We start from the raw sequence: 13,896 nt of genomic DNA on the forward strand, positions 1-13,896 counted from the left end.
CAAAAATACTCAAATCCAAAGGAGACAGAGTATCCACCAAAATTTTCTGAGGAGATATTCATGCTCTTTACTGGCGACCTGTCTCTCTGATTCCTGCTAAAGCAGAAGATACACCAGCTGCTGTACAGTCTGACCCTTAGAAAAATGCAGGAAGAGCAATTCTGAATACAAATGTTTAGATCTTTTTATTATCTAGGGAAGCAGTTACAAACCTGTTCACATCAAACAATGAACATGTTATTCTATTCAGATGTTTATGAACGAAATCAAGTAAGTGCTGCTTGCCTTTCTTCAGTGCCCTCAGATTCTGAGGATTTTCCAGCAAATGAGGTTTTATCTTCAAGTTTCACTTTAGGATGACAGATGGTGTTCTGGAAATATACTTTAAGAAGCTGAATTCTTAAAAACAAACAAAGAGACCCAACAAAAACCCCGAAACAAAACAAGCCCCCAAAAAACCCCTGCCTGGAGTGCTGCACAGAAATATGTTGGTAAATATCAAAGCAGAGTATTAAATACAGTTTGAAAGCTTTTAAAGTCTATTGTACTTCATTTAAATACAGGGGTAGAAGGTATACATTTCTTGTATATTCTTTTTTTTTTTTTAACTTCACGTAAATTTGGGAATGGTTATGCATTTGAATTGAATGGTGTTTATTTCTTTTAATATTCTGGAGTGTCTTGATCGCTCTGGAGGACTAGAGAATCTTCCATTCTCTAGAACTTCCATCTTTTTCTACCTTACCTCCTGTTGTCTTGGTGGAAAAATTGCGGATTGTTTATTTCGATGTTTGGAATAGAACATAGTTTTTATGGTACTGAAAGAGTGGAAGCTGTCTCCATTAAATGCTTTGTGTGATGGTCAAAAAAGCAGGATAATTTTAAGAGCTAAAGGAGCAATGCTGAAGCTACACTGTTGTGAGAAAAAAGATCACTGTGAATCTTTTGTCCCCTCTGAAGGCAGTTTGGACCCACGGACTGCTTCAAGATGGGTTGCTCATATATGCTTTTCAATCTCCTTTTCAAGTAAATGCTGTTATAGCCTGGTCTGCAAACATTGATATTACTTTAAGAAAAAACTCTTCAGAAGTGGTCCACAGATAGTACTGACTAAAACTAGTGCAGTTTCCTTTATTTGCCCCAGTGCCACTGATGATGTAGAATTTGGTTCAGTAACTCCTGAATAATACCTTAACTGTGTGCGTTTATTAGAAATAAGAGTCTGTATACTGGAAGTTGTTCAATAATAGTTACTGAACATTGCATTCAGATTAAAATTTGGATTAAATTGAGAGTGCCTATTAAATTCAAGCGATTGGCAGCACTTTGGTCAACTCCAGAAAATTGTGAGATTGATCAGGTTTTGGTTTTATTTAAAGATCAGGAAGATACGTTGTATCTTCAGGAGTTCCTTGATACATTCTCTACTTTGGGTGACACAGATTAAAGCAAAATCCAAGGACAACCAGGACATGGTTTATGAGTACAGTATAAAATGGCAGTGAATTACATGAAAAATAATTAAGTAGTACAAAAAAGTTCCAGGGAGCTGTTTCAATTGATAGCGCTCCATATTAAGCATATAATAAATAATTGGCTAAAATATGTTAACTGGTCTAAAAAGACCTCTCTTCCAAATCTGACTAAAACTGTTGAAAGCCAGATACTGAAGGGTAATGGTCTGTGTCACTTTGTTAAATGTGCTGTTCAGTGCTTGTTTCATCCTGTCGAGAAGCCTTTTGTTTCTTGCGTTTACCATATGCTATTTTTTCTCAGTAATGTTCTCTCAGTCCCAAACAGTACATTACACAGAAGATTCAAGAGCTGGGACTGTAAAACATTAAAAATAAGTAATAGTTTTGTACTGAACTCTCTATAAACCAGCAGAAAGGCATAAAATGAACAAGAAATTATAAACAAAGGAATATTTTAAATCTTTAGTGTGTAAATGTTAATTCATTTGATTAATGTTGCTGCACTGTGTGTTTTACAGCAATTAGCAAAATCAGTTCAGCTATTACAGCACAAATAAAAATAAAAGAAGGAGCAATATGTGGTATAATTTGGCTGCCAAATGGAATGTAGTAAGCTCCTGAAAATAGAGCTGGAAACTATTTACTGCATGTTCTTTGTTTCTAATTAATAAATAATAATTCAAAAGTAGTGTTGGAAGAGAGGACTGGGGTAATTCTTTGGAAACCTGACTATCCCTTCCTGTTATAGCCCACTTCTTCTTTCTTTGTCTATAAAATTAAATTTTGTATATTTTGCTACTGTAGAACAAAGAAAACATCTAAAGAATAAATATTTTAAAACTATGTTTTCAGCTTTTCTTCCCTAAATCTGCATCAGTCAGACTATATTACATATATATTTGGAAATAGATGAGGTTTGCAAGATTTCCTTCTAAATTCTGAGCAAAGCATTTGATAGTTGATAGCGTTTTAAAAAAATTAAGTACTTTAGAGAAAAAAAGCTTTGTTTCAGTACATGGAGTTCTGTTGAGTCTAAGATGAATTATTACAGCTTTATATTGTCTAACTTTCAGTTCTGTAGCAAAGGAATTATTACATAATATCAGAGCCATTCAATGCAAGACGTAAATGTATAGCCTCATTCTTAAATAACTTATACATACTCCTTTATTCTTTCCCTTATGTCATCTAAGCCAAAAAAGCCTGGAGCCTAATTCTTTTTTTTTTTTTTTTTTTTTTTTTCCCTTCCCTTAAATCACAGGAGAAACCGAAGAAGGTTTAGAATTTTATGTCAAAATGTCCTACGTGGAAATGGTTATTTGCTGGAAAGACTAAGTGAAGAGCCCTTTGTTTTATTGGTTTTCTAAGCAGCAATCTGCATGAGCTGAAAGAATGTAGTTATTTGAGGCTCCATTTCTGAATTAGTGGTAACTTTATAGGGAAGACAAGGGAGCTAGTTTGGAGAGGTTTGTGCAGACATTATTTTTGAATAAAGAGATTAAAATAACCATTAAATTGCTAGGTTTCAAAAGTTTTTGAGGTAATGCATAGCTGTGATATACCTATCAGTGATACACCTATGCAGCTATAATGATACAGCTGCGTTATACCTACCGGTGTAACACCATTTATTATGTTTGTCTGCCATAACCTCCTTCAAGGACATAGAGGGAGATTATTTAAGGCATGATCTTTTAATGTATATACGTAGCATTTTCAGCATCCCCTGAACATGATCCTTGCAAGTTTGATTGTGTTACTGACAAGGAATGAAGGAAATCAGTGGTGTAGAGACAGATAACTGGTGTCTCGTGTGTGATAGTACAAAGTGAGTTAATACAAAAGATGAAAAAAGAGCATTATGAATTGACTTAGAAGGTGACACAAGTAGAATGGATATATGAATGTCATGTGGTGTGATATTATTTTCTAACATCTCTATGGAATATTCTTGCAATAATTAAATGAAATGAAAAACTTAAGAAAACCATGTATGGTTATTTCTTTGAGAGGAAGATTCTTTGTGACCTGGTGTTTGGGAGTTTTGGGTGAAAAATAATAAGAATACACAATCTATTAATATCCTGCCTGAAGGAACAGGCTGATAAGTAGTTGAGATATGAAAAAGATCTAATTCTCATAATACAATACTTTGTAATTGTTGGGGTATATTGATTTTTTTTTCTCCTTTCCTGTGGTGTACAGAACTCTGATATCATATCCAGACAATCATTGAACAATTTAATTTAGAATTTCTGGTGTGCTGTATAGCTGTTCTGTATTCTGATACAGTAGTTCCTTTATTTTCTATAGAACTAATAGACACTCAGGGGAATAGTGAAAAAAAAAAAAAGGGGGGAAGTAAGTTTTCCACTAATATTTGGTATTTTCTTTGAAAAAAATCAAATTATTCTATGAATGGTGAAACTTGCTGCTTTCCTGTGATTTTTTTTTTCCCCTTATGTCCTCCAAATTTCTTAGTATTTTCACCTTCATGCTACACCCTACTTTTCTGAGCAGTACGTAGTCGCAGTTTCAGGACTAGGCATGTGATTTCTTGCCATCTAAAATGCATGCTGATTGACCAACTGATCAGTGTCTCTTAAGGTGGATGTGAACCACATTAATTGAATTTTAATTGCCTGCCTCTGTGTTAAGGTACTAATTTGGATTCTATCTTTAATCACCAATTTTCATTAAACTTTCAGGAACTGAAAGTCTTTGAGAGCTGTCCTATTTGTTTGAAATTAAAAGCTATTATAGCTTATAGACAGATGGTTTGATCCAGTAAAATTTGTTTCCTGGTGAAAACAGAAGCAAATCAAAATCAAAACAGCAACTTGAATTTCTAATTATTTCTGCGCTATGGACTAAATTATCTGCTGAGTTATGTAAAATTATTTTGAATACTTTAAAAGAAAAGAAGGGAAGTGTGTTATTTTGCATACATTAGCTTGCTTGAGACCTTTTGCTTCTCATGCTTAGTTGAAAATAAGTCTGCTATTGAAATAAGTCTACTGCTGGATTGATGCAACTCTTTCATGTGTGGTATTATCATTACAAATGCTAAATATGATATGCACAAAACAATTAAATGTGGAGGTCTTGGTTCTCCCATCTGTTAAGAGCACAGGACTTCCCATAATGCAAAACAATCATAAAATTTTTACTTGTGGAGATAAGTAAAACAATATTCTGCTGTCTGGGGAAATTCTCTGCCAAAGCATTAGCTGGCCTATGTAGGTAGTCTTCCTCTTACAGTAATCTCTGCTTTGGCTCCTGGTATAAGATGAAGAAGAAAGATTGCATAGGGCAAAGCAAACATACACATGGCAGATTTATCCTGTGTGATTTTTCACTGCAGTAAATTCACATTTGTGACAGACACTTAGTAGGTTGTTACCACCTCCAGCCCACCAGACTTTTTGTCTGCTCATGAATCAGCTTTGAAACGATTGCCATTTTCAGCTAGTGCATCACATTGGCTAAGTAAATACTCCAGATTGGAAACTGAGTAGCTCCGGAGCTGATTCGTGTATCAAATATTGCTGTCTTAGAGGTAGTGATGCTCTTTATAACACAGGCAGTTGGAGTTAAATTTTAATTTGTCACCACATGTCTGTTAGAACTCCCAATAGCAAAACTTAATTGTACTGTTAGATGTTGATTCGGCTTGTTACCCAGCTTCTGATGGAACTGGGTAGCATAGGATTGGACAGCTGCAATCAGTTTTTGGAAATCACAACTTCTGTTTAGGTAGATCTGAGTCCAAATAATATCTAATACTGACAACTGGTAGGAGATGGGTCAATAAAGAGTTCTAAGTGCAAGTACTCGATTATTAGTGTCTGATGTGGTTTTTATGTAGAGTTAAAAGTGTGGGTTTGAAGAGCTGTACATACAGTGAAAACAATTGAGATCTATGATATATTTTAATGGCAGTTGTATTTCAGCTGCTTGATCTTCCCTTACCCAGATGATCCCTGAATTTTTCCTTTACTTTAAACTGGTCCTAACACATGCTAGGCATTCAATTAGATTTCAAAGCCTATATCAACAAAAAAGGGGAGAAGTGAATGTGAATTGTTGAAGCCATTTGGTATGAAAAATGGTTCTAAAGAATTTGAAATGTGTATAGTTCCAATCCTGGAAATATATTCCTGTTGCATAAAAGAACTAAGAAATTGGCTTTTTAAAGGGAAAAGATAAGAAAGATCCTGCCTTTAACAAAGGGAAATAGAGGTAATGTAGGTGGCTGCTTCTCTACCCTCCCCCAGTGTGCACTTTAGAACTCAGCTTTAGAGGCAGCACTGAGAAGGTGGGGGTCACTGCTTGAGCTGGTTTCTCAATCCAAAACCTAAAGACACTTAAGAATTCTCAGTCTTTCCCTGACTGATAGGAAGAAACATGTGTGTTAGATATGATGTAGAGAATCATTATTTTTTCCTGTTTATTATCTGCTTTCCATGACTGCAGTAAAAACTTACCTTTTTGCTCTGCATAACTTTTCTAACGTTGCCGAGAGCAATAAACCCAGAGCATTTATCTAGAGATACTGAACTGAGCTAAGGAATGTGGGTTGCCTCTTCCACAGCCTTTCCAAAGAAGCATCAGTTGTAGACAGTTTGTAAGCACAGCCTCTCCCAGGGATCTGCAAACTTGTGTGTTTAGAGGAAGTAGTTCACTTTTCCAGGAACTGCTTATTTCCTGCATGTGGTTTATCTAAGACATTGTCACGTGTTTCCAGTGCAGGGCCACCTCCAAAGAAAACTTACGTTACACTGGAAAGTACCTTTATGTGTAGAAAAATTCTTCATAGTCATTGGATCTGCTTCATATGCATGTATCTTCAAAATAATTTTTCACTTACATTTGAAGAATTTATTGATAGTAATCAAATCTGAGACAACTCTGACTTCCAGATCACTGCTTGAGCTAATTATATTAGAAAACCCTTTTTATGTAAACTGATACAAACAAATTGCAGTTTTGTAGAAGATTTGCAAAGTATGTTTTGTGTCAAATATACGTATGGAAGAACTCTAGCCTTCCTAGAAATTATATCCCTTATTCTAATAAAGGAACTAAATCATGTGATCTATATGGCCATTACCACTAATTTAATACCTGGGTGTCCTGGTTTGAAGTAAAACAGAAGCAATTTTCTTCTCAGTAATTTTACTTTTTAGCTAAGCCTCTTCTGACTAACTCACTCTCTGAAATTAACACCATATTTTTTACACAGTGTCTGCTTCTAGCAGAGAAGGTCTCATGTTTAAAGTTAACACGAAGGGATGGTATACAGAGGGGCTCCTGCTTATACTTATTCCTATAACAACCAAGGTCGGCTGACTTTGTTATGTACCAAGTTAGAGGGTCAGAAGTGAAAGAGTGTAAAGGGGTGGCACCTGGGGAGACTGGTCCAGCCCAAACCGCGCCACTGAGATTTAAGACAAAGTTTTGTAGGAATTCTTTTTTCTGCAGAAAGTACTACTCTAGAATCTAAGAGCTCTTCCCTAATTTCCCATTTGTTCCTGTGCCAATTTGAGAGTTGCCTATTTCAAAAGTTTTCTTACTCTGTCTGAAGGAAAAACATAATAACAATAGTTGCCATAAATAAATAGACATGAATGCAAGCTAAATAAAGCTGTTAAATACGGAAGAGCTGAAGAATGGATCCCACTGCTGAGAGAACTGCTAATGGATCCCTGAGATTGAGACAGCGCCTGGATGTTGTGGTTGCTCCCAGTCTGTGACTGATAAGAACCCCCCCACACACACTACATTTCAAGGGAAAAACCAGGAGAATTTTGATTTTGGCATTTGCCATGGAAAGGAACACAGATGTGATCCATTTTAATCAAAGGTGTCAGTAGAATTCACAGATGTATTCAAATGTGGGATTCACCATGTCTTTAGTACAAATGCCCTTTACAGCTATATGCTCCAAAAATGCCATAGATTCTGTTGGTTGTCTTAATAAATCACCTGTAATAACTGAAAAAAATGGACCTATTAAGCTTTTTTCTCAACAAGGAAATCTATTGTGCCTTAAGGAAGCTCAATTGCTGTGGTAGCAGCTTTCTTAGATAAGGCATCTGGCAGATGATACTATAGACAATGTTTCTGTAAGGCTCTTTCTTGCCCCCCTGCCCCCTCCAAGTTGGTGTCAGATGAGCTCAGATAGGAAAAATTTGGAGGTGTCTAAAACCAAATCAACTTGATCAGTAATAGCAGAGGGGAATTTTATTTGGAAAAAAAGTGGTGAATCATTCAGGAAGTTGCTATTATTGCCTGTAATATTTCTCTTTGACTACATGAGCTGTTGTGCGATGCATAAAGAGCTCTGAAGCGGTTTCAGAAGTTTTTCAAATGCTTAGAAGTCTATAAATTCTATTCTGAATTGGACAACGTGATTTGAGCTACTAGAGCCATCATTCACATTTTTAGTGACATGATAGAATTAATTTATTGTTGCTGTGTTGCATTGTAATACCACTATTGAATAGTGACCAGCTGCATTACTAAAAGGTGTTTCATTGTGTCTTAATATGTAACAGTGTTACATAAGCTCTTAAGTCAGATTTATACAAACTATACTTTAAGGCAGGAGATTGTAAAAGGATTTCGATGTCCTTGTAAAGAATTCAGAATTCATTTCACGGTAAGCTAATATATATGAACAATAATCATGCTTTTTTAGTTGTTGTTGTTCCCCGCCCCACCCCAGGCAGGTGATTCTGAGATAATTGAAATCATCTTAGGGCAAATAATTTCAAAGGAATGGCTAAGGATGGCAGTGACTTTAACATTCAAAAGCAGTTGAGTTGGTACAAAATGAAATTCCTCATATGGACATTTCTTCCCCAGGACAGAACAGGAATAGGTCAGGTTATTAACATTTGTAGACTGGATGGGATAATTTAGATTCTATATGCCATTTCTTACTCATTTTTTATTTTCTTGTCAAGCAACTGGAGCATTTTTGTGCTAGTTATCAAGTAGAAATTGAAGTTGTTACCCTAGGAATAAAAGCCTCATTTCATCCTGCTTTTCATTATTCTCAGAAGAATGGAAATATTTAACTTAGTAAAACTGAATATAATCCTTCCTTTTTAACATTCAGACCAGAGGCTAAGGACAGTAAGTAAGCATTTGGTTTCATCTTCTGAAACTTTATGCTCTTGGGATTTACTGAACATATATTTCCAGGTGTTTTAAAGTTAAGCTCTCAATGGCCTTCTAAAGTGCTATTCATCAAACTGCATCTTTCTGGAAATTTACCTGTATTTTGATTGTCTTGGCAGCGATTCTATATTATTCTTATTTGGATGGTTTGCCAATCTTCAGAACTACTAAGAAGGAGACTTAGGTCCTTTTTGGAAAAATTTAGTTTCTCCTGAAATTTAGCAGTTCCAAAGCATTTTGAGCTATTATTTTTATAGCTGCATGGTACTGTGAAATTTCTGCAACTACAACGTTGTGCTTCATTTCAGGGTAATGTTCAGTATGGAATATGATATAGTTACAAGATTTAAGATAGTAGCTCAATTGTCTGTCCTGCCTGAACACAAAATGTGTTCCAAGTACCGTTTAAACTTTATGATATCATGCAAAACCTAGGATTTATGGAATATCACCTGAGAACCTGTTCATGTTAAGAACATCCTAGAAAATATTCTCTGCCTTATCTACCACTGGTTCAGCTCTCATAGTACCACTCTAGCAGGCATTGATTATATTGGCTGTTGAATCCTTTTTAAAGGCATTGCTGCATAATCCTGATGGATTTAATTGATAGGGTTGCTGACAGTAATGGCAGCTCCTGGTGTACTTCAATGATAGCTCTGTGTAGCATCTCTTGGTGGATAAGAAGAAATTATACCTCTATATATATATATAGGTGGGGAGAGACTGAAGTCTTTTATCTTAATAGGGTAATAATTTTGTATTGTGATTATCTTTGATTTTTCAATGCATTGTGCAAAATTTTTTAATATCTTAAGAATTGTCATGAGTCTGGGACAGGCAGACAGATCACCAATTCCCCTTTAAGTACAAGTCAGTGGTGAGGAAGATAATTCAAGTTTCTCACATTGACTGTTAGAGGAAACAAAAAGAATTATTCATTGGGAAGATAAGACTGTGTAAAATAAAGCAAATTTAGCAGTTTTGGCAGTTCTCTTTTTATATAGAATGATTAATTAAGGGTGTAGCATGGACTGGATATTTGTCTTAGGCAAAGTAATAACACTACGGTTTGATTATTTTTTTTTTAACATTGTAAATATGTGGTAATTGTGACTATTATAAATTATAAAATTCTTTTTGAAACATTTCATTTGAAGGAAGGAAGGATGGGAAAATATATTCTGTGATTGTAAAACACCAATTATACAACCATACGCCAGTCATACAATATCTGGAGTGTCAGGGAGGAAATGCTGGTATTCAGAAACTAGAAAAGAAATAAATCTTTTTAATTAGTGCCTGTAGTGCAGCCCTTGCTATTTGTTGCTTGCCCGCAGCTTTGAGACTTACCTTCGGTGTTCCCTGCATTTGGAATTTCTCAAAAAATTGATTGGCTTGCTAGGTCAGAAAATACTTTTTGAAAATGTTGCTAGCACATTTCAATAAATGGCTGGTTGTCTGTTCATACCACATAATATTGATGTATTTTAGCAAAGTGGGAGAAATCATTATGGTTTAGATCCTGTAAGAATTTAAAAACTCAAACTATGAATAGTTAAAACCAAGAAATAATTTAATTATTGGAGAAAAAAACAGGAATAGTTCTGCCATACAGCTTTTTTGAGGGATGAGGTAAACAAGACTTGATGACTGTGGAGAACAAAAACTGACATAGATCGATTGTTTAAAAAACTCTGACATACGTCACTGGTGCCTACTTGGATTTCCACTGAGAACTTGTAGAAACATGGTAAATTAAAATAAAACAAAAAGTCAAATGATACTTGTTGTGGCTCCATAGTTACTTTGTAGATGCCAAATTAAGTAGTCAGCAGGTTTATTTCTAACAATGAGAATCTTTTTCTATTCTTTGACAGCCACGAGCTGTCGCTGGTTTTCGAGGAACAGTACGATACGCATCAATCAATGCTCATAGAAACAGAGTGAGTATCTCAATCCATATCGTATCCTTCTCATGTAGCTGAAAGCAGTCAATAATGCAGTTGCTACTGATTTCCTTTTTTGTATTCTTATGTGTGTATTTACTATGTAGAAATTAATACTTAGAAATTTTGGGAAAGGAAATTATACTCTGCAGTAATCAAGGGTAAAAAACTTCTTGTTGTAGAAGTGATCGTGGTCTTAAGAATTACCTTTGGTGTTCAATTGTACTGCAAATTAATAAATTAAGAAGGTGAAGTTACTGAGTTTTATAAAGTACGTAATGCCCAATATGTTATCTTAACGTTATACACTAAAGAAATCTGAGTAAACAGCTTTTCCAGTATAGAGATTTGCAATGTTATTTTAACAGACCTCAGCTTCTGTGTTGTTTCTCTGTGTCTTCTATGGAAATTTACTTGTATGTTTCTACTTTCTACTTAAAATAGTTGTTGGATTTAATTATACAAACTTGCTTTGCAGCATTGATTATATTAATTTTTATATATAGTAATTTAAGTCTCTAGAGCAGTGAAGACACTATCTTCGCTTTTGTCTTACAGCTATTTGTCAGATGCATTAGAATAATATTTCTTTTTCACAGGAAATGGGTCGGCATGATGACCTCTGGTCCCTGTTCTACATGTTGGTGGAATTTGTGGTTGGGCAACTGCCTTGGAGAAAAATAAAAGATAAGGTAAACCTAGAAGTGAAACCAAAGAGCACAAGGGAGATTTACTTCTAGATTGCAAGCGAATGCTGCGACAAAGATTCCACTAAGAATCACTGGTTCATTAATTTTAACAATACATTTTCCAGTGTTTTCTAGTGTTAGTTCTAATTGCTACTGTCATGGTATAAAAAGGAATCAAGTTTTACGAACTGTTCTAGGCAGGAAGTAAATTGTGCTTCTAGTTTGCAAATGTTTTAAAACGCAAAAGTAAATGTATATATGCCACTTATTCATTTTCTTGTTTTCACTTGAGTACTTTTTGATTTCACCTATCACACATTTAGAATTCTTATCTTTTTTCATTATTTGTGAAATGGGCATTTCTTATTTGCTGATGAACACAAGTGAATCAGTCAATATGCAGTAGTGCCTTTAGTCATATATCATAGGAGAATTATGCAAAGAAACAACGTCTAATTAGCCTGTTATTACTTCTTTCAAATTCTTTTTAAATTAAATTGAAACAAGGGTACTCTCTGATGTGGTTTGTGTTAGATGTCAATGTGGTATATAGGGTCTTATACTAAACAGGATTTACTAATCTTACACAATACACTGTGATGACAAAATACACACCAAAAAGTGACTGAACCTCAGATGGTGCAACAGGATATTTAAATCTTTAAAACATGCTTCTTAGAAGGGTTGGAGTGTCTAATGACAGTCCTTGATATCAGGCAGCATTCAAACACAGCAGAAAATTAAAATGGCTTTTCATATTGAATTTAAAGCTTGTGCGTTATTTTGCAAGTGTACTGAGGGCTATGACAGAATCTCTTCTCTTGCTATCTGATGTAGGATGAACTTCCTCAGTACTATTCAGTGTAACGCACTTACCATCTTTCTGGCCAGTAGTGTATCGAATGGCTGTAAGATACAAGGTGAATCGGTTGTAGCAGAGAATGAAGGCATGTTAATGTTTGTTGTGTTATTTACTCCTAGGAGCAAGTGGGCTCCATTAAAGAAAGGTATGAGCACAGGCTTATGTTGAAACATCTTCCTCAAGAATTCAACATCTTTCTGGATCACATTTCTAATTTAGATTACTTTACAAAGCCTGATTACCAGGTAAACAGTTTTACTATTTTCTCCTTCTGATTTTTAAATAGCAGAATGTTATGCTTTTCATCTTCAATTTCCTTTGATTTCATTGTGTAGTCTTGGTAGTGTTTATGTATTGTGCCACTACAAAGTTATTTTAATGGCCATCTAGTGCCACAGAAACCTTGCGGTTCAAAGATGTTGTTTTTTTCCATTTTGGAAGAGTAAGGCAGTTAAGTTTCTAAAAACAATTGACAGTTGCTTTGCAGTCAGTACTCTGTTAGGATGGGGTGCTGTCCTACTATTGTCGCCTCTAGTGGGTGCTCCTTAAGTTAAATCGATCAGATTGTTTTCTCAGTGATATTCATTCTGTCAGTTTTCCAAAGTCTGGAGCTCAGCACCTACAATGTATACAGCTAGAGCACAACATGCAGCCGCGGTGGATTTTTAAGACGGAAGTATTGCCTACAGAGGTCACCAGAAAACTTTCCTTTGTTTAAGAGAGTATCGCCTGCTGAAATGGATGGCCTCAGCTCGGTGATAAGGTGATAAGTGCCAAGAGGATATGCTGTAGAATATGTGTCTTATTCACTCAGTGTTGGCCCATGATTTAACAATAAATAAAACTCAAAGCCAGAACTTTGTTCTGTACCAGTATGTGGTATCAGAGGTATGCTCAGGAAAAGCAGGGAGGGAGAGACTGAGAGTTTTTTCAGTCTTGCAGACTGTGGGAGAAGTTGAACTGATCTGACATCACACCACGACAAGTTGTCCCTGTGTGCCTGTGGCTCCCAGAAACACACGTTCCTGTCAGCTTCCCACTTGGCATTACCTGTCTGCCTCGGAGCATTTGTTCAGCTCGCTAACTCAGCAAAACCAGAAGGAAGGGATTTCTGCTGGTGTGCTAGCTGAATTGGTTCAACTGAATAAATAAATCATTCTGGCTAACTCCAGTATTGGAACTTTGATAAGAATGATTCCTGTGCTTTACTTGGTAAGGTTAACAGAGAAATACAGATATATAGATTCAAAATAAGAACTGAAAATCTCAAGGGATAACTAATTTCCTGTTAGTAAGTTAATTTCTCTAAATGTGCTGATAAGTTCTTCTGCACATTTGCAAAAAAAAAAATCCATTTTTGTGCAAAAAATTTGAATGTAAAAAAAATCTTATTACAAATACAGAAAATGTTCAGTGTTCCTGACAAATAAACACCTTGATTTTTTTTCCTTTTTTATTACAAATTTCCATGGAATTTATCCTATAGTTTACAATTAAGTGAGGAAAACGATTAAGAAAGTTTTGAGTGTTTTAAGAGCCTAGTTATAAAGATGAATCAGATTGATTTTTTTTCTTCTATGGTAAAAATTACTGATTGCAGAAATTCTGATGTTGCACAGAAAAACCCTGACTGTAGACTGGTAAATATGTTTTATTTACATTATGTATCCTGAATAATGAAACATATACATAGGCATATGTTTGCAAAACTTTTTTCTGTGGTTTACTTGTAT

General features: G+C 35.2%; 1 protein-coding gene across 5 annotated transcripts in view; it reads left to right on the plus strand.

The window, feature by feature from the left end:
• Nucleotides 1–13,896, plus strand: part of TTBK2 (tau tubulin kinase 2) — a 106,347-nt gene that overhangs the window by 56,206 nt on the left and 36,245 nt on the right. For all 5 annotated transcript variants that reach the window (XM_054199210.1, XM_054199213.1, XM_054199211.1 and 2 more), the window contains 3 exons: nt 10,544–10,609; nt 11,212–11,304; nt 12,283–12,408. In XM_054199210.1, coding sequence (XP_054055185.1) covers nt 10,544–10,609; nt 11,212–11,304; nt 12,283–12,408 — 285 coding nt within the window. The remainder of the gene's footprint in view (nt 1–10,543; nt 10,610–11,211; nt 11,305–12,282; nt 12,409–13,896) is intronic.

Source organism: Rissa tridactyla, chromosome 4, assembly GCF_028500815.1.
Source record: "Rissa tridactyla isolate bRisTri1 chromosome 4, bRisTri1.patW.cur.20221130, whole genome shotgun sequence".
In the NCBI taxonomy this organism is placed as follows: Eukaryota; Metazoa; Chordata; class Aves; order Charadriiformes; family Laridae; genus Rissa; species Rissa tridactyla.